The sequence below is a fragment of the Rhododendron vialii genome, chromosome 5a (assembly GCF_030253575.1).
Source record: "Rhododendron vialii isolate Sample 1 chromosome 5a, ASM3025357v1".
Taxonomy (NCBI): Eukaryota; Viridiplantae; Streptophyta; class Magnoliopsida; order Ericales; family Ericaceae; genus Rhododendron; species Rhododendron vialii.
The window spans coordinates 32,105,601-32,130,660 of record NC_080561.1 but is presented as its reverse complement, the minus strand read 5'-3'; the positions used below and the strand labels follow the sequence as shown (position 1 = coordinate 32,130,660).

General features: G+C 36.7%; 1 protein-coding gene across 2 annotated transcripts; it reads right to left on the bottom strand.

Moving 5' to 3' along the window:
• Positions 1-4,856: 4,856 nt before the first annotated feature.
• On the bottom strand, positions 4,857-24,613 carry LOC131326669 (probable disease resistance protein At1g15890). 2 transcript variants are annotated; one of them, XM_058359527.1, is made up of 10 exons: positions 24,466-24,613; positions 18,929-21,782; positions 17,650-17,928; positions 14,853-15,218; positions 10,886-11,266; positions 9,286-9,666; positions 8,070-8,165; positions 7,845-7,934; positions 7,515-7,604; positions 4,857-5,275 (listed from the first exon to the last, which is right to left on the bottom strand). In XM_058359527.1, the coding sequence occupies exons 2-9, from the start codon at positions 21,689-21,691 to the stop codon at positions 7,563-7,565; spliced, it is 4,398 nt and encodes a 1,465-aa protein (XP_058215510.1). In that variant the 5' UTR covers positions 21,692-21,782; positions 24,466-24,613; the 3' UTR covers positions 4,857-5,275; positions 7,515-7,562. The 2 variants fall into 2 exon arrangements, with proteins under 2 accessions (XP_058215510.1, XP_058215511.1); XM_058359528.1 differs by having other exon boundaries at positions 7,857-7,934.
• Between the last annotated feature and the right edge of the window lie 447 nt (positions 24,614-25,060).

Genomic DNA, 25,060 nt, shown 5'->3' with positions numbered 1-25,060 from the left:
AGGTATAAATATAATTCAACTGTCCTCTAGCAATAGGTTCGATTAAAGAAAAAATATTACGTATTAGTTATGTGGTCTTGCAATAGCTTGTTGTACCGATGAAACGAACGTTGCCTCAAGCCTCAAAACGTGATGTAAACCACCGTTTGTTTACTTTTAGAGCTTGACGTGTTGAACAACCTTGAAAAAATCAATTCGATTGGACATTGGGGTCGTCTAATATTGAACCAATCATATTTTCGAGTTTGATTTTTTCGACATTGCTAATTATTACTCCATATGTACAAATGTGTTTTCAATTGAGTTAATTTTTTATGAGATTGTTCTAATATGAAGCTTCACGCGTAAAAAAGCGATTTCAATTACGTTTTGTGCCTCACAACATTGCTCTTGTCATGGGCACAATCGGGCCCTGATTCTGGTGTCTTCCCCTGACATTGATCGCAACAACCACGCCCACTTGGAAAGGAGCTCCAAAAATATCAAGAATAATTCTGTCCAATGGGTCATGATCAAACACAGTCCAATGCATCCACTGGAATACTACAATTTACACACACAAATTCACTCGCATTCACATTCGTACACATTGCATAGTTATACTACTGATGTATTGGATAAATCTCCGGTCACTTCTTTCTAGTTATAGTGAGGTTCGCCTGGAAAATGGGCTTGTCGTTGGCTCGAACAACTTTCCGAAAATTTGCGGACTTGATTTTGAACGACTTACCCTTTGAATCACATCAAACTCTCTTTCAGACATGCTCATTGATTTCATTTCATATCATATCCGTAAACATACAAACTAGCTAAAAGAATAATTAAATAAGAAAGTATGACTCAGTAACTGGGAGTACACGCAAAATGCTTGTTTTGACGTGAAATTGCCAACTAAAAGAGATCTCGGCTCCATCCCCCTAGGGTTTTTACCGCCCTTATGCAGCGTAGAGGAGGGCTTTACCCTTGGTGGATGTTTTCTTCCTCCTTCTTTATGGCTTCTATCGCTCTAATAATTGCTCTTTTTAAGTGAGGGTTTTCTCTCTCAATATCAAATTTGAGAGTTTCTTCGTGATTTTTTCTCTTTTTCTTTCTCTCGGCTTCCCCTTCATCATTGAGGTGGTGGTTTAGATTTCATCCATGGTAAAGGTTACGGTTCTCTAATAAAGGAAGGCGGTAGTGGTGGCCGTTCAATAACAAATATTAAGATCGATTAGCTTGGCAGCCTCGCTACTGTGGGGGTTGGGTTTATCCATAATTGTGAGTTTTCTATTATGCATAGGATTGCAATTGGGGTGGTCCATTCTTTGGCTATAGAGGTAGTAGTGGTCTGGATATCTGTATCAGGGAAAACTAGTCTCTTTTGTGGCTTTCTAGTCCTTTGAATAAGGACGGATGCTACCTTTTGGTAATTATCGTATGTATCGAATCCTATCATTGAAACTCTTATCATTTTGACAAAAAAAAAAAGAAGAGTTCGGCCAATGGAGCTCACAAGATTCTTTTCGATTAAAGGTCTAGATTTGTTTCAACAAAACAAATCTAAGAAGCATAAAATTACAATTAGGGAAAAAAAAAAAAAAAGCCCTATAGAAGAAAAAAAAAGTAAAAGAAAAAGGTAGTTTTATTGTCTAACTGAATTTTTTCAATTTCGATCACTATTTTATGCCCTTTTTATTCCTTTCATCGTAACGAAGGCTTAATCCTAACAATGTCGACGAAAAGTTAAAAAAATCAATTGGGAAAATAGCACGTATTGATTAGTCTTGGAATAGCTTGTTGCGTCTATGAAAGAGGCACTGTCTCTAGCGCCAAACTATATATGGTCCAAACAGTTCGCTTTGTAGAGCTCAACTTGTAGAACAACCCCTGTAAATATAAATATGCTTGGACATCTTTAACCCAACTCTATACAAAAGGGTTTCCAATCAACTTGAATTTTTACAAAACTATTTTTCGTATCAGGCTCCACAAAATGAACGATTTCAATTACGTTTCGGGGTCAGAACGTTGCTCATGTCCTGGGCACAGCATGGCCCTGAATCTGATTCTAGTGTCTTCCCCTGATATGGCGACGACTACACGTACCTGATGGAAGTGGTCTTGGAAAGGCGCTCCAAGAATATAAACAACAGTCCAAATCGTCTTGATCAAAAACAGTACTAGTCCACGGCGTCCACTGCCAAATACTTGCAGAATTTTCACAAAAATCCGCACGCATTCACATTCATACACACTTTAACACCTCCTTTGGATGGAGCGAATTCGCGAGAAAAGAAAGGAGTTTGAGGGAGAGAGGAACACCTCTGGCGTTTGGATGGTGTAGCAGGCGAGAGAGGGTGAGAAAGGGAGGGAGACGATAACCCCTTACACCCCCGTTTTCGTTTCTCACCGATTTGGTGCGATTCCGTGAGAGAAGAGTTCGTGCGGGCCACGGAGTGATGTGCAATCGCCGGGGTTGAGAGACAAACACCCCCTTTGGTTGCCGGAGATGGGAGACAGTGTGTTTGGTCGTGGGAGTTGAGAGATCTTGGTCGCCGGAGCTTCGCCGGAGACCGTCCCGTCGCCGGAAATTGCCCTGAGAATCTGATTTCTCACGATTGTTTGGTTGGGGTGGTGAGAAAACACAACCCTTTCTTTTCTTCTCTCACTAATAAGGGAGACCACTCCCCTTTCTTTTCTTCTCTCACCCCTCCATCCAAAGGAGCTGTAAATGACCCTAATTGTATCTTCATCACTCGACCCTGCGTGCTCCGGATCGTACTTAATCTTTTGTTTTCTTGGGTGAAATATTTTGGCACTACAGCATTGACTTAGTGAAAATCTTTAGATCGTGTTTGGGTGTCTCAAAGTCATTCTTTCCGATTGAAGAAAGTCGATGCAGACTTTCATGCATGGAATGTAGCTGAAACGGGCTGATGTACATGAATCCCACAACATAATAAGTGTTCCACAACTATCGATCGGATGGTTCCGAACACAGATGTTCAATTATTGTGCACAAAAATCTATGCCCGTATCATTATTGTCAATAATGCTCTACACATGATGCACACATTTGTATATGGGTATTTTTCCTATGCACTTGTGATGTAGGGAGGACGTGTTGAAAAAGAAGAACGCGCAACAAATATGTATGACCTCCTCTTCCGCCTTGACCTCCAGCACGTCCTCCGGCCATAGTCAGGATTGGAACAAGAGCTCTGATATCAACTGATGCAGGGAGGACGTGTTGAAAAAGAAGAACGCGCAATAAGGGCAATCACGAATAAGTTAGAACTAGAGATACTTTCTCTACGAACAAACGATATTGAGAAACTTCTCAAACTTTCATTAATAATTCATTAAAAAAACCCCATTGCCCTAAGGCTTACAACTCAATTTATAATAAACTAGAAATACAAAAAAAGAAAACTAAATCTACGTCTTAGAGAACAAGAAAACAATAAAGAGGAAATAGAATCAACCTAATTAAGAAATTAAACCCAATAACCTAGGCAATTTATGCTAAAATGGAAAGATTCCTAATAAAATACTAATTGCAAAATAACAAACTAAAATTTCTATATTTCTTAAATAATTAAAATATCGGCCTGCATCAACTTGTGTAGTGCACACATACTTTCATGTACAAATGTAGTCGGAATCTTCTTTTACTTTTTCCTTGACTTACTCAAAATTTCGTAAGTTTGCCTTTTGGAAATTTTTTCAAACAACAACCAAGTTTTTTTTATCAGTAAGCTGAATTCATTCCAGAGCCTGCATGCGACATTTTTTGAATCCATTAAAACATATTGGCATCGGCATTTTACAAACTTGTAAATTCTTTTATTTATTTTTTTTAGAACCCAAATTAATTAAACAAAAATATCCATGAGAGTTGTATTCACGGAACTTGTGCTCAATGCCTGGTTCACCCAAAGCACCTAATGCATGTCTATGGGCTTAATTAAACCCGCACGAGTAGCCCAAGCCCAGCAGTCAAGGCTAAAAGTGATCAGATAGAATTCTTAGGACCTCAGACCAAAAGAAAGGCATTCTTAGGATAGGATCAAAACCAAAAAGTTAAAAGGCCTTCTTGTGGGTAATGGTCAGAAAAAAATGCTACGGAAACGGACAAATGTGCAGAAATCCAAACATATGTGTCCGAAATCGTCTGATATGAATGGGTCATGTGCATAAGAAAGTTTTGAGCACATATGTTCTGAATATGTACACATTGGTCTGTGTTTGTAACATTGCCGGTTAGAAAAATGAGGCTCGGTAAAAAAAAGAAAAGAAACCTTTTGGTTCCATTTCTGCCGGTGTTGATTCAAATTGAATAATTCTAATTTTGATGTAATGTATTCTTTTTGAAATTGTAAGCAGGCACATTAGGTCAAAACTGACGCATTAGGCACATAATATGTGTGTTTTAGAATTGTAAGATTTGAGAATCTCTTACTCCTCGCCTTGTTCCATCCTCAATCACATAATACATGTGCCTGAGTGAGAGGGCGACCGCAAAAACATCTTTTAAAAACATTCCTAACTACTAAAATTCGTAAGCGTTGAAAATGATCTATTAGATAAATGTGTTTTGCTCATATGACGACAGATCCAATTAACTTAGAATTTGCACGAATCACCTATACAACGAGACAGAGAAATCAAACAGTCCAAATAAATTTAAAATATTCAACCTTGAATCGATGAGAATGATACTGACTACGCATCACACGTGCTATATCATAGCCTCTATCCCCCTAACTGGGGTGGCAAATGGATATTTCTTCTTTCTTTATTGTTGTGAATCTAAAAATGAAAACGTTCATCTTACTATAACACACGCATAACACAACTGACATTTAGGTAAGTAATAAGTTCATAAGTTCACGAACATTATTATTACAACCATGCATAGAAACTCATCCGACATTTATTATTACAATCAAAATCACAAACATTAATATAGATATAGTTTGCAAAATAGTCGTCCAAGAAGCAACCTAACAAAAGTTCATAGACATGCGAATACGAAGGACAGATAAGTTTCCAATGTGAGGTCTAGCTCGAATTGGAAACTATGAAAGCGATTGTAGCTTAAAACACAAACTGACTTTGAAACTAGAAAATTCACCATCTTACGGTCCAAATAGAGAAAGCATCATCATCAGATGCATCTTCAACTTATTAAATGGAACGACAAGTTTTGCACTTGGATGCAGGAGGCTACTCCAACGCACTCTTGTGCTCTCCCCAGAAACCCGAACGCGCGCGTAACTTCCAGCGCAAATTACTGATGAAAGGGGCAAAAGTAAAACACAACATTAGATTTCCTGTTGCACATACAAAATATATTGATTGTAATTATCTAAGAAACTGAAGCCATGATATTCATTAGGACATAATAGAAGCAGAAAACAACAACTATTTTATAAACTTTTTTTTTTGGGGGTAAATTTAAGACTACAGTTGGAATTTTTCTCGAAACTTCTTAAGCATGTCCTACTACAATGATCATATGAATAGGTTGTTTGAACAAATTTACTTTTTGGGGAGGACAAGTGGTATTATTTAATCTTTAGCTACTTCTTTTTTAGCTTTTCGTCATAATTTAGTACCTCGGATCTTTTGTCATGACAAGAGGAATAAGAAAAATATAGAAATTTAGACACATATTGAAAAAAGTTCATCTAATATGGCACTAAATACACACAAATTTTCGATTTTGGTTCATACTTTTTCCTTTTCCGATTACTTCCTTCTAGTCGAACGATTAATCCAAAAATTTGACCCAAATCCAATGAAAATTAAGAAAAAACCCACGGAAGACTTGGTTAAAAAAACCAAAAAAATCAGGTCAAGGGCCGTATCGTTAATATTACTATGATAATTCTTTAATAACAGCAGGTAACGTGAATACCTTTGGGCGTAGGCTGTCAGAGAAGAAAGAAAAATAGCAAAATAGTAACCAGACTTCAACCACACATTCATGTGAGATTCATACACTAAGGGCTTGTTTGATAACCTAAATTCAGCACTTAAAACTGAATCAATTAAGTAATAAGTGATTCAGTAGGTTTGATAATCATATTTTACATTGCTTAACAAATTAAGTACCACTTAAAATATAGGTCAAAAAGTTGAAAAAAATTAAATAGCTTTGAGCTACTTAATTGTGACTGAATTTTTATGTACTTACATTCAACCATCATACCACCACCATAACCACTCCCACCAACACCTCCACCACTCCACCACCACCACTACCACCACCTCCACCACTCCTCCACCACCGCCACCACCACCACTCGTCCACCACATCACCACCACTAGCTCCACCACCACTACCACCACCACCACCACTACCATCACTACACCACCACTATCGCTTCTGCCACCACTTCACCACCTCCACCACTCCACCACCTTCATCACAACCATCACCATCACCGCCACTTCACCGCTCCTACCACCACTTCACCACCTCCACCACTCCACCACCATCATCACAACCATCACCACCACCGCCACTCCACCACCACTACCATCACTACACCACCACTCCACCACACCACTCCTCGGCCACCACCACCACACCTACCACCACTCCTTCCACCTCCACCACTCCACCACCATCACCACCACTACCTCCACCACTCCTCCACCATTACCAAATGTATATTGTAACTGTTAGTAAAATAAGAGAGAATTGGAACAAAATTAATTTATTATTTTTTTAATTCAGTACTTAATATATTTATCAAACAGCTTTTCAGCTTAAAAATTTCAGCTTTCAGTTTCCAGTACTTAATTTTTCAGCTTTCAGCTTTCAGTTTTATCAAACAGCCCCTAAGTGATAGACCCTACAGAAATGTATGATTGTAAAATGGTTCGGAGTACCATATGGCGGTACTCCCGCATTATTGTGTGTGTGTGTGTGTGTGTGTATGTATATATATATATATATACACACACTAATTTTTAGGTCCACTCGCCCGGATTTTCCCTTTCCCGATCTATTTGCGATGATCCGAGCCGCTCAATGTGTTTAGAACGTGATTTTAAGGGTACCCGCAAGAAATCAGAAAAAAAAATGATCGGGAAGGGCTTGATCCGAGCAGTTTTTTACTGAACCGTTCAATAAAAAACTGTTCGGATCAAGCCCTTCCCGATCATTTTTTTTGCTGATTTCTCGCGGGTACCCTTAAAATCACATTCTGATCACTTTGAACGGCTCGAATCATCGAAATTCAATCGAGAAATGCGAGGTCCGGATGGTCCGGACCGTAAGGCGTCCGGACCTGAAAAGAACTCTATATATATATAGCTGTACCATCATCATGATCTTTAGCCTTGTTCATCATTGTGGTCATTTCTTTGCCACTTGTACCATATTCCTAATCCAAAGAAAGTGGAAAACTTAGAAGATAAAATAAAATAATCCAAATTTGAAGCATCAATTGAATAATTTACGATAAATATTCTCAGGAAATTGTTTATTAAGTACACAAGAACAAGTTAGAAATACTGACCTCCATGGATACCTCTTTCGCAGGAGTCTCTAAATTTTCATCAAGTTCTTAACCAGTATGGTCATTTTCTTTGCCACTTGTGCTACATTCCTAATCCAAAGAAACTGGAAAACTTAGAAGCTACCTCAAAAAAAAAAAAAAAAAAATCGAAAATTCAAGGATCAGTTGAATAATTTCTGATAAATATTCACAGACAATTTTTTATTAAGTGACACAAGAACAATTTAAAAATCCTAACCTATACGGATACCCTCCAGTTCAATAGTTAATGATAAATATTCTCAGACAAGTGTTTATTAAGTACACAAGAAACAAGTTAGAAATACTAACTTCAATGGATACCTCTTTCGTAGGAGTCTTTAAATCTTCATCAAATTCTTGACCATTATGGTCACTTTCTTTACCACTTGTACCGCATTCCTAATCCATAATAAGTGGAAAAGTTTGAAGGTAAAAAAAAAAATTCAAAATTTGAAGCATTAGTCGAATTGTTTCCGGTAAATATCCACAAACAAGTGTTTATTAAGTGACACAGAAACAAGTAAAAATCCTAACCTCCATGGATATCTCTTTCGTAGAGGTCTGGTTTCGGAGAAACTCTAAAGTACCTGGAGGGTATAGTGTTATTTCCTCCAACACTGGGAATGCATCCTGCAACAAAATTGATGTTAGCGTGTCGTTAGTAATTAATTAAGTGAATAAGTTATGCTAATAATTAGAATTAACGTTTCTCGCGATTATTGAGGCATGTTCATCTAATCTATTATTAGGATAAACACAAAACCTATAAAGCCAACCGATTACGAGATATGGCTATATTTTGTAACCCATGATAAAGCCATTCGTTATGTTACATGGTCGTGGACAAATACAAAACCTATACGTAGGATAAAACACAACGTCATGACTAATTGTCAGGACCATTAATTGTTCTACTATCACTCCTAAAATCAATTTGGTTTGAGGAGAGCTTGAATTAAATTTTTTATGGTATTCGATATCTTACTACAATGCATGTTTTTAGAAAGGTCGCAAGGAATGGTGTTAGAAATCGAACTCCACGTACAATCTAAATTAAATGCCCCCGCGAATCTCGAAAACTATCGATCACATAAATCACATGGCAAATGAAAATAGTGCCTATGAAACAAAAACACAAAAGACACCTAGATATACGTGAAAAACCTCAACGCGAGAAAACATTATGAAAGCCACTCCAGTGCACTATAATCGAAGAAACAATGGAGTACACGTCCTCTCTTTTTTTTGCCGATAAAAAAAAAAAAAGTCTTCTTTCTTCTCTCTGAGAATAGTTTTCTTTCGCCTCCTCTCTGTTTTTTTTCTAAAAAACGAATTAACCCTAATCACATAGGAACAGAGTTTTAATCAAGCCAAACACAAGTCGATCTAGACTAGCTTAATTTTTTTTTTTTATACATAATTAGACGAACGAAACAAGTAGTAGCTAACGACTTTTGAAAAAGAGTTAAACAAACCAATCTTGAATAATCTTTTAACAAACAAACGCGAGCTCAAACTCGAGTAGCTTGGTTTCTCTAGAAGTCCTAATTTCCGGAAAATTTAATATAGTTCAGAATTTTTGACATTCTGTTAGTTTTTAAAATTGTAATTAGTACTAAATTGGGCAGTAATTGGTTAAGTTTCAGGTATCTGTTAAGTTTACACGATAAACTAGTTTGCCTAAATTGTAATTGCAATGAAACTACAGGATTATATACATGCATGCGTGCCCTGTAATAGGAATTTGTACCTTGTCGGAGAAGAAGAGTTGCGTTTCACTACATATGAAACTTTTGAGATTTGACAAATCCCAAAACAAAACGGTCTTTAACTGAGGGAATCGAATGGTATCATTGTTGTTGGTGGCTTCTTTCTCCTTCGGCTTCTTTGAGATTATCACCTCCATCTCCGTACAGTTCCATATAGTGAGTTTTTGCAGATTTTTTAACTGAGGAAGCATATAGAAGGGCAATACATACTCCAATTGATTGCAACCATCAACAAAAATCTCCATAAGTTGGCCGAAGGATTTAGCTTCTTTTTCCGATTCTGAGAATGGTTGGTTGTCCCAAATCCTTGTTATCTTATCTAAAATCCGAAAATACAAACTTTGCAGGACAGGGAAAGCAACCTGCAAAATTGTTTACAAAACATTTATTAGTGATTGAATAGTAATTAATTAGGTCCAATCAAGCTCTAAAACCCATCTTTGCTCATAAGCACAAGATTCGAGTCTCAAAACTAGGACAACTATGGATGACATATAAATTTTCAATGAAGTCTTCTTTTTTCTAGAGCCATACACTCAGAAATCACTGATGGCCTAACAATCATTCACAAAATAACAAATTTGTAAAATATACCAAAATTAGAATTTTGCTTCGCATGTAAAACCAAAAAATGTACAAACTGATAAAATCATAAAAAGAGAAAATATTAATAATTGATAAATTTACCGACATTAAATTATGCTTGTAAAAACTTTAAACTCCCCCGTCCTTGGGATTAAATTGAATAGCTCTAGTCCCTACCCAGGGATAGATCATAAGAATAATTGTATAGTTCTAGCAAATGAAAATAGTGCCTATGAAATAGAAACACAAAAGACACATAGATATACGTGGCTGGAAAACCTCAACGCGAGAAAAAATTATGGGAGTCACACTAGTGCACTATAATCGAAGAAACAATGGAGTACACGTATTCTCTCTTTTTCACTGATTAAAAAAAAGTCTTCTTTCTTCTCTCCTCCTCTCTATTTTTTCAGAAAAACGAATTAACCCTAATCACATAGCTGTTGAGTTTTAATCAAGCCAAACACGAGATGATCTTGACTAGCTTAAATTTTTTTATACAAAATTAGACGAACGAAACAAGTAGTAGCTTGTTCAAGCGCTTGGTTTGAAACCTTAACAACTTTCAAAAAAATGTTCAAGCTTGATTTGTTACATAAACAAACCAATCTTGAATAAGTTTTTAACAAACGAACACGAGCTTACACTCGACTAGTTTGGTTTCTTTAGCAGTTCTAATTTCAGGAAACTTTAATATTCCAGTTCAGAATTTTTGACGTTCTGCATTTCTACGGGTTTTGTTGGTTTACCTTATACGTATGGTGGAATTGGTATGTGATAACCGTAGAGCCAAATGTAGTCATTAATTGGTCTACGGATTCATTGACTAGGCAAAATTTCCGTAGATAGTTTTGGGCCATCTGTTAAGTTTACACGATAAACTAATTTACCTAATAAATTTGGTAATCTCAATTAATTGCGGATCAACTACTCTTTTTCTAATTGCGATGAAACTACAGGATTAAGTGAAAATGGTAAAGAGCTTAATTTATGTACCTTGTTGGAGAACAAGAATTGCGTTTCACTACATATGAAACTTTTGAGATTTGGCAACAAACCAAGTTGCAGGGTCTTTAACTGAGGGAACCGAATGGTATCATTGTTGTTGGTGGCTTCTTTTTCCTTCGGGTTGTTTGAGATTATCACCTCCATCTTCCTACATCCCCATACACGGAGTTCTTGCAGATTCTTTAACTGAGGAAGCATATAGAAGGGCAATACATACTCCAATTGGTTACAACCATCAACAATAATGTCCTTAAGTTCGGAGAAGGATTTAGCTTCTTTTTCTGGTTCTGAGAGTGGTTGGTTGTCCCAAATCCTTGTTATCTTATCTAAATTCAAAAAATGCAAATGTTCCAGGACAGGAAAAGCAACCTGCAAAGTTGTTTACAAAACATTCATTAGTGATTGAATGAATAATAATGAGGTCTAATCAAGCTCTAAAATCCATCTCTGCTCATAAGCACGAGATTCAAGTCTCAAAACTTGGAGAGCTATGGTAGACATGTACTGACTCAATCCGATCACCTTTCATTCTTCTAAATTCCACTTTTTGTAAGAGCTAGCTCTTGGAATTGGATATTCAGACACACCATGCCATATTTGTTGCACTTAATTTCCATTGCATTTGGTAAATTAACACTACGAAGTACTATTTTAACGTATAAAATTAACCATTTATGAGATCAAGGCCGTATAAACTAATAATATTCTTACATTGCCCTTATTATTATAATTACCTATTTAGACCTTAGGCGGTTGGGCTTTGGCTCACTTCGTGTATTTTCCAATTTTTGGTTGGATTCCCCTTTCCCCTCTCCCTGTTTTTAATAAAAGATTTTGCCGATCAAAAAAAAAAAAAACTTACCTATTCCATACGCAATAATTACTTAAATAATCAAGTGTTTCAAATCTGTACTAAATAATATAAATTTTCAATGAAGTCTTTATTTATCTAGAGCCGTACAATCAGAAATCACTGATGGCCTAACAATCATTCACAAAATAACAAATTTGTAAACTATACCAAAATTAGAATTTTACTTCGCATGTAAAACCAAAAAATGTACAAACTGATAAAATCATAAAAAGAGAAAAATATTAATAAATTTAATACTTGCCAAAATCAAAATTGATAAATTTACCGAAATTAAATTATGCATGTAAAAATTTGAAAGTGTGAACTGATAAAATTATAAGAATATTTGTACTTAATGAAAAGTTTGTTACGTCAGTAAACACAGTATATTAATGAAAATAATTTTTTATAAGATTAGTAAATAGAGAAATAGGATAGTTTAACATATTGGGTCGATCACCACAAAAAGTGATCATGTTGCTAAAAGTAAAATACATACTGAATTGAGAAGTTTGAAATCAGAGAAAATTGGTAAATAGTCGTATTGGGTATTATACATTTGTCCAAATTGATAAATTTATTAGGCATGAAAAAATGAAAAAGCACGGACTGATAAAATTGTAAAAGTGATAAATATTGCTAAATGCAATATACCTACCAATATGAAAATTTTGTTTAAACTAGTAAACATGAGGAATAATAAATTAACGTATGTGGAGATGATATACTTATCACAGCCCGCAAATGGCATTCTTCAACATTGATGATGTTGTTTAGGAGCATTAGGGAAGGATGGACTATCAACGACAAAAATAGTTGAATTGGGCAGTCGGTAGCGACTGATGACTCCGATTGGCATAGCACTAGTAGCTCACGCACCCCAATCACCAATTTGCCAAAATCCTATGATGGAATTGGAAGGGAAATACCAGCATTGAAGTGACCCACTTTGGGAGTAATGCATCTTTGAGTTTGTATGCACATTTGTGATTTTGCTCGTTTCCTAGTTTTCAGTAGATTCAGCTTTTACCGATTGTTATGATTATTTCATTTAAGTACCGTTAGGTTTTTTGGAACGAAATTTGCTGTTGATCAAAGAAAAAAGTGACCCACTTTCTAAACCCATTTTGCCTTTTTAAAATTTTTTTCTTTATTAATTTCTTTGTCATTTGTTAGTTTTGCGGCAAATTTTTGTAGATTATTAATTCATCTCAATGAGAGGAATCAAAAAGTAAAAAATTGTGATTCAAACTCGATTGTTTTCTGAAAAAAGTATAAAAAAAAACAACTGTCTTTGGAAGACTTGACTAATATTAAGATCTTAAAGTTAACCATTGCATAATTGCGACGAGGTCGGTCTTGAACAGCAGGAATATTATTTTGGGAATGGATGAACAAGGTTTGGCATCCCCATTTTGCCTTCAGGAAGAGGAAACGCCAGAGCATCTATTGATAACATGCCTGTTTTCTAGCCAAATTTGGTTGAAGCAGAGTGGTGGAACATTGATTGGGTCATTCCTTCGAATCTGCCGGGATTATCCTCTTGGTGGTTTTCCTTCCGGTTCAAAAATCTGGAGAAATTTATTTGGGAGTGTTGTTTTTACGCTACTTTGTGATCTATTTGGATTGCAAGAAATGATGCTATCTTCAACAACAAAGTTGTTGATCCCCACCAATTGGTTGATTTAATCAAAACAAGGGTAGCCTTGTGGATCAAAGCCAAATTCGATGTTAAGGTGTATAGGGTGAAAGATTTTAAAAGGAATCCTGATGGTATTAGAAGGCTCACGATTTAGGTGTACCCTTGGGTGTATCTTTTGATGTAATTTTGATTCAATTTTGTTTTTTCTTGGGGTTGTGGTGGACTTTCTGGTTCTCCCTTCCCTTTTACTCGATGTACCCTTTCGAGTTTAATAAAAAATTTCCTTTGCCCAGCAAAAAACCATTGCATGGATCTCCAGAGACACCATTTCTTTTTATACTAGCGATGAAAATTTTTGACCAATTAAAGAATCGTTACTCGACTAGACTCACTCTGTGTTTTTTTTACAGCATATTAGTCTAAAGTCTGTGAAAAGACAAAATTACCTTTAATGAGACAAAGACTTTGTTTGGCTAACACAAAAAATATTTTTTTCATTTAAATTATCTTAAATGAGACAAAAGCTTGATTTTGCTAACACAAAATATGTCTTTTTCGTGTTTTTCGATCTTGTTGCACTTTCATAGGGTATCATAGGGTTTTAGGCACTTTTATAGGATACCTTAGGGTTTTAGGCACTTTCATAGGGTACCCTAGGGTTTTGACACTTTCATAGAGTTTTAGAGTGCACTTTCCTATTATAGGGTTTTATCAGTTTAGGCACTTTCATAAGGTACCTTAGGATTTTAGGCACTTTCATATATAGGGTACCCTAAGGTTTTAGGTACATTCATAGGGTACCCTAAGATTTTAGGCATTTTCAACGCCGGTCAACCTTGGTCAACACCGGTCAATGCCAGTCAACCTTAGGAGGGGTTCTTTTTGTAAATCCTGGGCAGAATGTCCTTTAGACTTTAAAGGAAAATATTTATGTTTTTATTATAGCGAAAACCTTTATAGTATGTCCTCCTACTCAATTTGTCCGTTTTTTTATGGTAAGCCACCATCCAATATGAATGATTGGGCCATTTTAGCACGTAAAAAACACCTGGACCAAGGCCCATAGCCAAAAATGCTCTTCACCACATCTGAAACTCAATCCACCCACAATTCGGTCTCCTTCCTCAATAACCTCTCTCTCTCTCTCTCTCTCTCTCTCTCTCTCTCCAATGGCAAGAATCAACCTCTCATCATCACCTCCTCCTCTCTGTGCTAACCCAAAACCCTAACTGAACCGTGCCTTCAAACTACTGTCGTTTCTCACAGTGGGTTGGTCGAAGGAGGTGGTGTGGCTCCATTATGTTGTTGGGTACAGGCTACACAGGTGGTAGTGGCTCTCAATTAAGGATCAAATCTTTATCCAATTTCAATCAAACTACAGGATTATAGACGTGTGCCCGCTTTTTAGTGCTTTTCATGGCCATGCATGATCAAGTAAAAAAGGGTAAGGACCTTTGTACCTTGTGGGAGAAGAAGCCTTGCGTTTCAGTATAGAAACTTTTGAGCTTAGGCAAATTCCAAAGACGTCTCATTCTCTTTAACTGAGGGAACACAATGACGTCATCGTTGATTGCTTCTATCTCCTCCTTCGGGTCTTTTGAGAATATCACCTCCAACTCGTCACAGTCTTCTATCTCGAGTTCTTGCAGATTCAGAGGAAGCATATGGGAGGGAAATACATACAACAATTGATCACACTTTTTAATACGAATGTCCACAAGTCTGCACAATGATTCAACTTCTTTTATGGGTTTTGGGAGTGATTGCTTGTCCTGAATCTCTGTTACCCCAACCAAATCTAAATGTTCTCGGGCAGGGGAAGCAACCTGCAAAGTTGTTTACAACACATTCAATAATGATTGAATAACAATGAGGTCCAATCGAGCTCTAAAATCAATTAAAATGAGGATTCATTCTAGTATGTTATAAATGTTTCTTAGAGCAAGTACTAACTCCAACCATGCTCAATATCTACCACTGAGATTGAATAACAATGAGGTTCAATGAAGCTCTCAAATTAGAAGCACAAGATTCGAGTCTCAAAATATGGAGAACCGTGGAAGACATATTGATTAATTCGATCACCTTTCAATCTTCTAATATCCAAACACATCATATTTGTTGCAATTTCCAATTTTCCATTTTATTTGATGAACTACTAGAACTCAGGACCCTATTAGTACCGCAATTAAATATATTGAGCTTGCCTAGAGGCTTGAAGACTAATACTTAAATGGTTCTATAAGATAAATTTTTTCGATGGGCAATAAAATTTTATTAGAACTCGACAAAGTACATCAAGGCGATACCAAACATAGACCATAGAGATTGAGGTTCCGTAAGAGGCTCACAAAAAGAAAGGAAAAAGGGAAAAAATACATTCAATGAAAATTGAATGAGCCTGACGACAAACGGCCCAAAATTGAATGGTTCTATATGATAATTGGTTGCAACTCATCAGTAATCTTTCTTTTCATAACCGTAGTCCCTTATCACCCTCCAGTTGCATTTGATAAAAGATTTTCATTCAAATATGTGTCTGAAGTTGTGAACTACGAACATGGTCTCTACAAGGACTGGCTCATGCTATTGATTGGGTCATTTCCCGCCCATATTTTCCCCAAGTCCCAGTGCAAAATCGAATAGCAGTCACACGTCTAATTGGCCCCCATACCCATGTTGGACACGCCCGAGATACATACACTAATTTAAGTAAACTTAAACCACGGATACTGAGGTATAGCTTATGTGTTTCTTTCATTTCACTAACTCATATTACCCAATTTCAGATTTTGGCTTATCCAATTTAGTCATAAAATCTTGTTTACTAAAGTACTTATGCTAATTAAAGAGAAAAACAAAAGTTTAATAATATATGACTATGCCTTCTTTTCTTCCCCTTCTAACAGATATATGTTACGACAGATTTTCACAAATTCGGAAAGAAGATTGACAGTTACTACACAGAGGAAGTCGAAAAATTGAGGTTCCTCAGAATTAAGTAACAAGAATTAGGCTTCACCCATGTACACTTAGTTTATTGCATTGTCCACTATTCAACTTGATCACCAGCCAGCCACCAGGCCTTTTTCAGCAATCAAGTAGTTTTTTTTATTTTTTATTTTTTAGGGCCATAAGCCTATCTTATCTATGAAAATTTAAACATTGAATGGATTCAATCATCGCATCACATAATTTCGTAATATTCAAATCTTTTTTTATGTTATCCAACTAAGCCAGACCATTCCTTTGTAGAACAAACTACATAGGCAATGACTATCGATACACTAGATATTATTTTTATGCATACTCGGACAAGATCGAAACAATTTGACATGCATGATCAGCATAATATCTTATATCTAGTCCTCATGGATTGAAGAGAAATTCCTAACCGCAAAAAAAAAAAAAAAAAAAGGGACTTGTAAGACATCATTCCACTTGAAAAGGAGGAAAATGATGGTAGAATGAGCTCGCACGGATAACATCAGAGAGTACGCATGGCCAGCTCTGGGCTAAGGCCCAAGAAGTGTGGGCCTTAAGCCCCCAAAATGTCCAAATACTAGGGGCCCCACTTGTTTTTAGTATCTAATATTGTTATAGGGTCCATTTTTAAATCCAAGAATACATTTTACACTTAATGTCTAATGGCCAAGTACAATTGGAACAAGGAACGGAGCAAAAAAAAACAAAAAAGGAGGAATAAAAGGTCACGGGATCGCTGCAGATCTCTAGGTTAAATGGACTGGCCATCCTATCCATTGAGAATGAAATGCGGAGGCGATTGATTGTGAGGGCTTAATTAGTACTTTTGCTGCTAAAACTGCAAGAAGAGTGATGTTTAAGTAAAAATAATGATGCTTTCGAAATATTGCGGTATATTGTATTTTTTGTGGGATTTTCCACATTGAATACATGTATTTGGTTTTGAAAAGTTCATTTATCGACTTTTTATTTGATTTTCGATTACAATTATTAAGGGCCTCAATTTCGAAGATCGTTTTAAGCCTGTAATATCTCAGAGCCGGTCCTGAGAGTAAGGGTGTGTTTATCTGGTGTCCGAGGATGTGTGCGTGTGTGTGTTTGATAGCGTGAGAGAGGGGCCTAACTGCCAGTGATAAATAAATAATGATAAAGCATGGTCTAAGAACCAACAGGAAAAGATTCAAAGTAAGATAGAAGGAAAATGATAAAGCAAATATCATAGATTCATAGACTTAACAATATCAAAGTTCTCAATTTGCTGAAACGACATACCTCATTTCTAAGTCCATCTTCATCTATTTCTCCCTCAAATTCAGCTATTCCCTTCATGGTTTCACAATCTTTTACTTCTAGTTTTTTTAGATTCTTTAACAGTGGATGCATATTGGATGGAAACACATGCATCAGTTTACTGCAACGTTTGACCTCCAAATCCGTCAATTGGTAGAAAGACCATTGTTCTTCCAAAACAGCTATTGATTGCTTGTCCCAAATCTTTATTATGTTACCCAGCTCAGTAATGGTCAACCTCTCCAAGGCAGGGAAAATAACCTACAAAGTAGTTTGATAGACGAATCATTAGGACTTCTCCATATAAAGGTTGCTCACCAAGCATTATCAAACAACTGCTACACAAGGAATAAGTCAGCTAGTTGTTTGAGATCAAAACCATAACATGCACTATCCTCCAAATGAGAACCTTTCATTTTTTGGGAAATACTAAGGTACCGCCATGTTATGGGTGTGCCCAGAATAAAAAAGGTTATACTTTTAAATGGCATTCTTCAACATTAATGATGTTGTTAGGAGCATTTGGGGAGGATGGACTGTCAAAGATAGAAATAGTTGATTTGGGCAGCCGGCAGTGACCGAAGACTCCAATTGGCATAGCACTAGTAGCTCCAAATTTAGGTCTAATTCCATGGCATTCAATTTTTTTAGTATGTCATCCAAGTAGGACTTATTGAAATTGGAACTCCTGACCTCCTATTGAGATGCAAGAATTCTGGCCAACTAAGATAGCCCTAGTTGGTTAAAAAAAATTAAATGTATACTACATGCTTTTTCAAATGGTTTCAATCTTCAAATAGGAAGCTAATTTGTGACCATAAGTATCTAAATTAGCTTTGTTTATCTTATATTTTTCACAATTGCAAATTAATTGGAATTTATTCTATTCACACTTTAAATTTTTAATTCATAACAGTAGATATATGTTTTTCCATGCATAGAACGGGAACAACGCTATGGTGCATCGAATACGGGGCTGAAAATATTCAACTATCTCTTTAATTTGCCCATTCGATACACGAGTGAATTTTTATTTTTATTTTTATTTTTCTCGTGCATGAACGGACACAACGCTAATAATGATAAAGCAAATGTGCCTTTCCGTTGAATAAAGGTATTGCATGGATGGTAGAGTTGCAGAAGCTTTCAAGCTTTGACAGATCCCCCAAACTTATTCCTCAATGTGAATAACAGATCAATCTAAGAACCATTCGAAATAATACCTAAGTAAACTAACTAACCGGACAATGATAAAGCTTACCTTTTCAATGAAAAGAGGCTGGGCACAAGAAGAAGAGCTTCCCATGATTGTTCCCATCTTCTCCTTTTGGGCATAAAAGCTTAAGAGGTTTGATAGATCTTCCAATTTCAGCTGCTTCAGTTTACTGAACTTCACCTCACTGGTGAGTTCATCTTCATCATTTCGTCTTTCAAATCCAACTATTGCCTCCATGATTTTACAGGATCTTACTTCTAGTTCTTCCAGGTGGACAAGTCCTTTTACGGTGGTTGGGGAAAAAAGATACTTTGACTTACAATTTTCAATAATTAACACAGTTAAATTATTGAACGGCTGTAAGCGATGAAGCCCATGATTTTGCACGGATAATTTTGACTCACCAAGAAGATATTCCAAGTCCTCAACACATGATGTAACTTTGAGGTATTTCAAGTCAAGAAATCTATTTCCAACACCTCTATCATGAAACACCTTCTTCAAACCCTCAATCTCACTGAGGACTACCACTTCAGCTTTGTCCACCAAAGGGATGAACTCATTTCTTAACTGATCAATACGTTCCAATTTCAACGTGCATCTTCCAGAAAATTTTTCCCAAGGTTTGAATTTATTACCCACTGATATCTTAAATCCCTTCAGGTTCCCAAATATTAGGTCCTCCTTCGGTAATAGCATGACATATGGTATAAAGATATGTAAAGTGGTTAATTTACCAATACTCAATGACCGTCTCAGCTCCTCGAGGCTCACATTTTCTCTGTTGCTCGTGTCTTGTTGCTTGTCAGTTGTGGCCTCCCATTTATCAAAATTTTGTGGAAAGTACAATTCCTCCAGGCTAGTTAAATTGGAAATGACACCTCCAGGAATCATCTTGAGTTTGTCACAATTTTGGAGATCTAACACTCGTAAACCAGTCAACTGTCCGATCTCTAGTGGCAATGCCTCAATGCTAGAACCCCTAAGGCTAAGCACTTCAAGATTACTCTTCAGCTCCTTAAGTATAGCAATATCATCCAACTCGCATTCATTCAGATATATCATCCGAAGGTTTGTCAATTTTTCAAGTGATGACGGGAGTCGCCGCATACGCATTCGAGTAAAAGTCAACACTGTAAGTTGCATCATTCCATTGAAAAAATTGTCTGGAACCTCAAGATCGGAAAGTTCGCTATTGTCAACCATTAAGGTTTCCAGTTGTGGATATACCAACCCATCTGGAAGCCCTTTAATACTTTGGAAACTTAATGACATTGCTTTGTACGATAGCCCATTTGTGGGATTCCGTGGCCAATGAAGGGCACCATGATCTACCAGAAATCCTTTTTTCTCACGTGCAATTGAGATACCAACATCTCTTATGACATCATGAATTTTGACAACAGTTTCATGATCGTCAGTTGATAACAAAGAAGCTGATTTGAGGACACCAACCACTGTATGCATGGCAGTTCTTGCTTCATGAAATGTACGAGGGTTTTGAGCAAGCAAGCTCCTTGCCATGCAGTGTCTCATCAATTCGTCAATCGAAATCTCAGCATCCTCAACAAATAAACAGCAGAGCAAGAAACAAGATTGTGCATCCGAGGATCGTAACATATCGTAGGTCACCCATAAAGAGGCCCAAACACTTGGGTCAATACCTTCAATTTGTGTGAGCATGTGCCTCTCTAGCTTATCCAAAGCATTTTTCCACGTGAGGTATGGCCTATCTTCCAATGCAGCTCCAAGAGCATTTATGGCGACCGGCAAACCTTTGCATTTTCTACACACTTGTCGTGCTAGGAAATATATTTCTGGCCGAGACTCGATGGTTTTTCCCACCTTCGTCTTGAATAGGCCCCATGCTTCTGCATCTGGTAGCTCTGCAATTGGAAAATTTCTATCGACTTTCATTGTGATTCTTAGCAAATCTTCTTTTCGAGACGTTAACACAACTTTACACCCTATATTTCCTTCCATGACAGGAATACCTATTGCCTTCAGGTCCACCTTTTCCCAAATATCATCCAATATTACTAGATATTTCTCGCCATTCTTGAATTTATGCCACAACTCATTCGCTCTTCCCTTTTCATCCTTTGTGGCATCCAATGCAAAATTCAATCTGTCAGCCACTTTTTTTTGTATTTCCTTCACATTGAGATCCTTAGAGACGGCTACTAGCGGGACTTGCTTAAAAGTTCCATCATCTAGCATGTTTTTGGCGACCTTCTCGACTAATGTGGTCTTACCGACCCCTCCTGGCCCATGTACGCCAATCATTTTAACTTCGGGATCTTTTAACGCATTCACTATAGCCTCAAAAATTGGTTTTCTAGAATCCAAGTGAACATAATTCTCGGCAGATGGAAATTCAAGTTCTGGAGGAGGTGGCCTGGGGTGTGAAACTACATCAAATCGGCTGCCCTGAGTGGTGAGTTGGTTGACAGCTGCTGTCTTCTCTTCGGCTTGTTTGCCCAGTTGGTACCGCCACTTGATGTTAGGACATGAGCATGCAAAGCAGTGCATTCTTGCCTCGACTTGCCCTATAAGCTGCTGGACTTCATTTTCCATCCGGCCCGCATCCTCTTGCCAGCGTGAAACAGCATCCTCAATCTCTTCACCGCGATCCCTTGCCCCATGAACTCTTCTTTCAATTGTTCCCCTAAGATATTGAAGACTCCTCCATTCTGTTTCCAAATTGGACAAGTGCATCCTATACTGACAAACATATTTCCCTGCTTTGGCCGCCTCATCAAAGGCTTTGCATACAGACAACTCAATTATGCCTTCCAGAAAACACATTTTCTGCTAGGGCGTTTCTTCCCATATTTCCAAAGGAACTTTTTATGTGACGCGAATCAAATTTGAGAAGATAAAGCTCTGCTCTTTATATCTGCAATTTAAAAGAAAAAAAAAACAAATTAAAGGGGAAAAAAAGGAAGATAATAGCAATGACGTAGCACTATAACCAAAATACTTTCCTTCGAGGGCCCAAAGAGAGAAAGCAAAATATTCGGCCACGTCTAGCTTTTTATTTGTAGTTAATTTTATTCTTTTGGGAACATATTTCCCTGCTTTAGTTCCCTTTTTTTTTTTCTTCGTTAAACATAATCTACTCTATCTTAGGGGACTTGGAAAGAGGATGAGTGCTTACGGATCAAATCCTGCCCATGTGCATGGGAGTATACGGGAGGCACTAACCGCACTCCACTCCACTTGCTAATTATCTGTAGGTTGCTGATTTAAAAAGTTATCCGTACGTGGTGAATAGATTAATTGATTTTCAGTAGATTTTAGTCCAGTTGGTTCACTAAACTCTTTAATTCTCCATCTACGATAATATGCATGTGTATACGATCAGAGCATGGAGATCGTATTCTTGAATTGTACTTGTTTTGTAGTATTTTATTCTTTGACAAGTTATCTATTTAATTTTTTTCTTGATTTAGAACTACTTTTATACTTGCATTGACCTTTCTCAAATACATATATGATATAGCCTTTGGCAATGTTATACATGGCTAATTCATACACATTCACATTATAAAGAAAATAAAAGTAGTTAATCACCACACATTCATATACCATGAGTTGGAAGCAAGTCAATATATACGTTTGACATTCTATCATTATCTCCGGTAAGAAAAAATCTGGTAAGAAATGTGATCATTTAGGTGTGACTAGTGATTTTGGACATTTTGTGAGACAGAGAAGAGTATATAGTAAGGACATAATTGGTAAATCATACAATTATAGGATTGAATTGTAATCCATGAATGTGAATAGGATGAAAACTTTACTCTACATAGGACCGTGATTTAATTTATTAATTTGGTTGATCTTTTGTCTTCCACGTTCGTATCTTTCTGTAATCAGCTTGTACGCACTTATTACGCTCTCAGGTTGAGACCTTTCGTGGGTCCTTCTATGTCCAACAAAGACGATCGAAATCGTTCTAATTACTTTAAATCTTATCGACAATATTAGTCATGTCAAAAATCATGTCGATTGAAGAAAAATATAGTGACACACCCAATAAGCGAATTCTGAGATGATATCTTTCGACGCCAGATGGGCACAATTTTTTGCACAAACAATATTCATGAAGATATTTTAAAAAGAGAATAAATTCTTTACACAGCCGGTGTAATCATTTGTTTTCTCCAAATTAATTATATTATTCCACGTTGCAAAACAGTAGTCTCAATCAATAAAACATGGCAACGTGGCGCAATATAATTGATTTGAATGAAGTAAATGTTTACATTAGCGGTGTAAAGAATTTAATCTCTTTTAAAAAAGAATGATCCCGATTATCTTATTGGCACGGGAGCCGATGCCAGGGGGACGTGTACAGGTGGCGCCCGTGCCACCCAACCTTTCTAGAATCATTCTATGTAAAACATAAAATGCACAATAAATATTTATAATGTACTCCACCGATCCCCCAAACTTCAACATGTAAAATATATGGTACGTGGCTATGTAGCAGAAAATTATTAATTTATTCTTTTTGTATGTATATTTGTGTTTTGCCCAATATAATTAAAAATGGCTCTCTTTTCCCTTCCTCAGGTTTCATGCTTGAACTTCAAACTGTATGCAGGGAACAATTAAAAATTCAACAACCATATATGTGAATTTGAGGAATTTAAGGTTCTAAGTTTTGCCCCTCTATATGTAAATCATAGCTCCGTCCCTACTGGAATGTGAGAGTTCACAAAAGAGCTGAACATGAGGGTGCAGTCCAACTAGTACTGCAAACAGGCTAATCCCCATATGTATATTTATTTGATAGGCAACAAATTTTATTGAATTCAACAAGGGTACCTCATATTTTCTTAGAAGAAAGTGGCTATGTAGTCGAAAACAATTGATTTCTTTTCCGTGTATGTGTATGTTTTCCCTATTATGTTATTAATTATTATTATTTTTTTTTTTTGGAATATTGCTCCTAGCTCCGGTCTGCAGGACAGGGGCCTGACTTGAGGGTGTCGTAGATCTTTACCCTTTGACAAATAAATCAACCAACTCATTTTTAAACTTTGAACTACTACTAGCTAGGTTAATACATATACTTTCGAGAACTCCATGGTTGATTAAATATTGTAATAGAATTCACCAATGAGAAGGCAAGTAAATTGTTGGGGGTCTGAAAGCCAATACTAATATCATCGCAACAATATAGAATTGTGTCAATGAGCAATATATGCATATCTACAGGGCGGATCAGGGCGGATCAGGTCAGGACGTCTGGATTTTGTGTTAGGTCCGACCACGATCTCAGCTGTTGGATTGTGTTTTGAATGGTCCGGATTCATAGACAATCTATTCATGCGAATAGATTGTCCGCGAATTCAGTCCATTCGAAACACAATCCAATGGCTTAAAGCAAAAAAATTTGGACCTACCACAAAATTCGGACGTCCTGACTTCCGCCTTGATATATATATATATATATATATATATATATATATATATATATATATATATATATATATATATATATATATATATATATATATATATTTTCAACACCAAAAGAGTAAAGTTATAAGGGCAGGCAGCATATATACCTGAATAAATTAGGTGTGAGAGAAGCAGATGAAGAAGAAGACGAAGATGACGATGGAGGCTGCCAGCCGGAGCACAGGAAATAGCAGCAAAGTACTCAAGCATGCGTATCGGTGTTTAGATTAGAGACAGGTAGGTGGAAACATGCTCAATATAATATAGAATGGTTGATCGATCTGTAGGCTGGAGCTTTCCGTCGGAGCTGACTATTCGCAATCCCGTATTTTCTCCCAAAGCTCGTTAAATTTTTAATTATACTCGACAGTTAGTTACTCAAATTGAGATACATTTTCAGCATACAATTACTGAAATATAATTTTTTTTTCAACAACTATTTACCGAAAATATATGTTCGGCTGTTGTTTACTAAAGGTTGAACATATTTTCGACATGTAGTTACCGAAATATAATTTTGTTTTCAACATCTATTTACTGAAATGTTATGTATGATTTTTAACAACTATTTACCGAAATGTAGTGGGCTAAGGGAGAAAATACGGGGCTGCGAATAGTCGCATCCTTTCCCTCCGTGTGGGACCGCAGCATTGAAGCTGAAGTTGGAGTTTCTCCCTTCTCTGCAAGTTGCTCCTTCAAGTT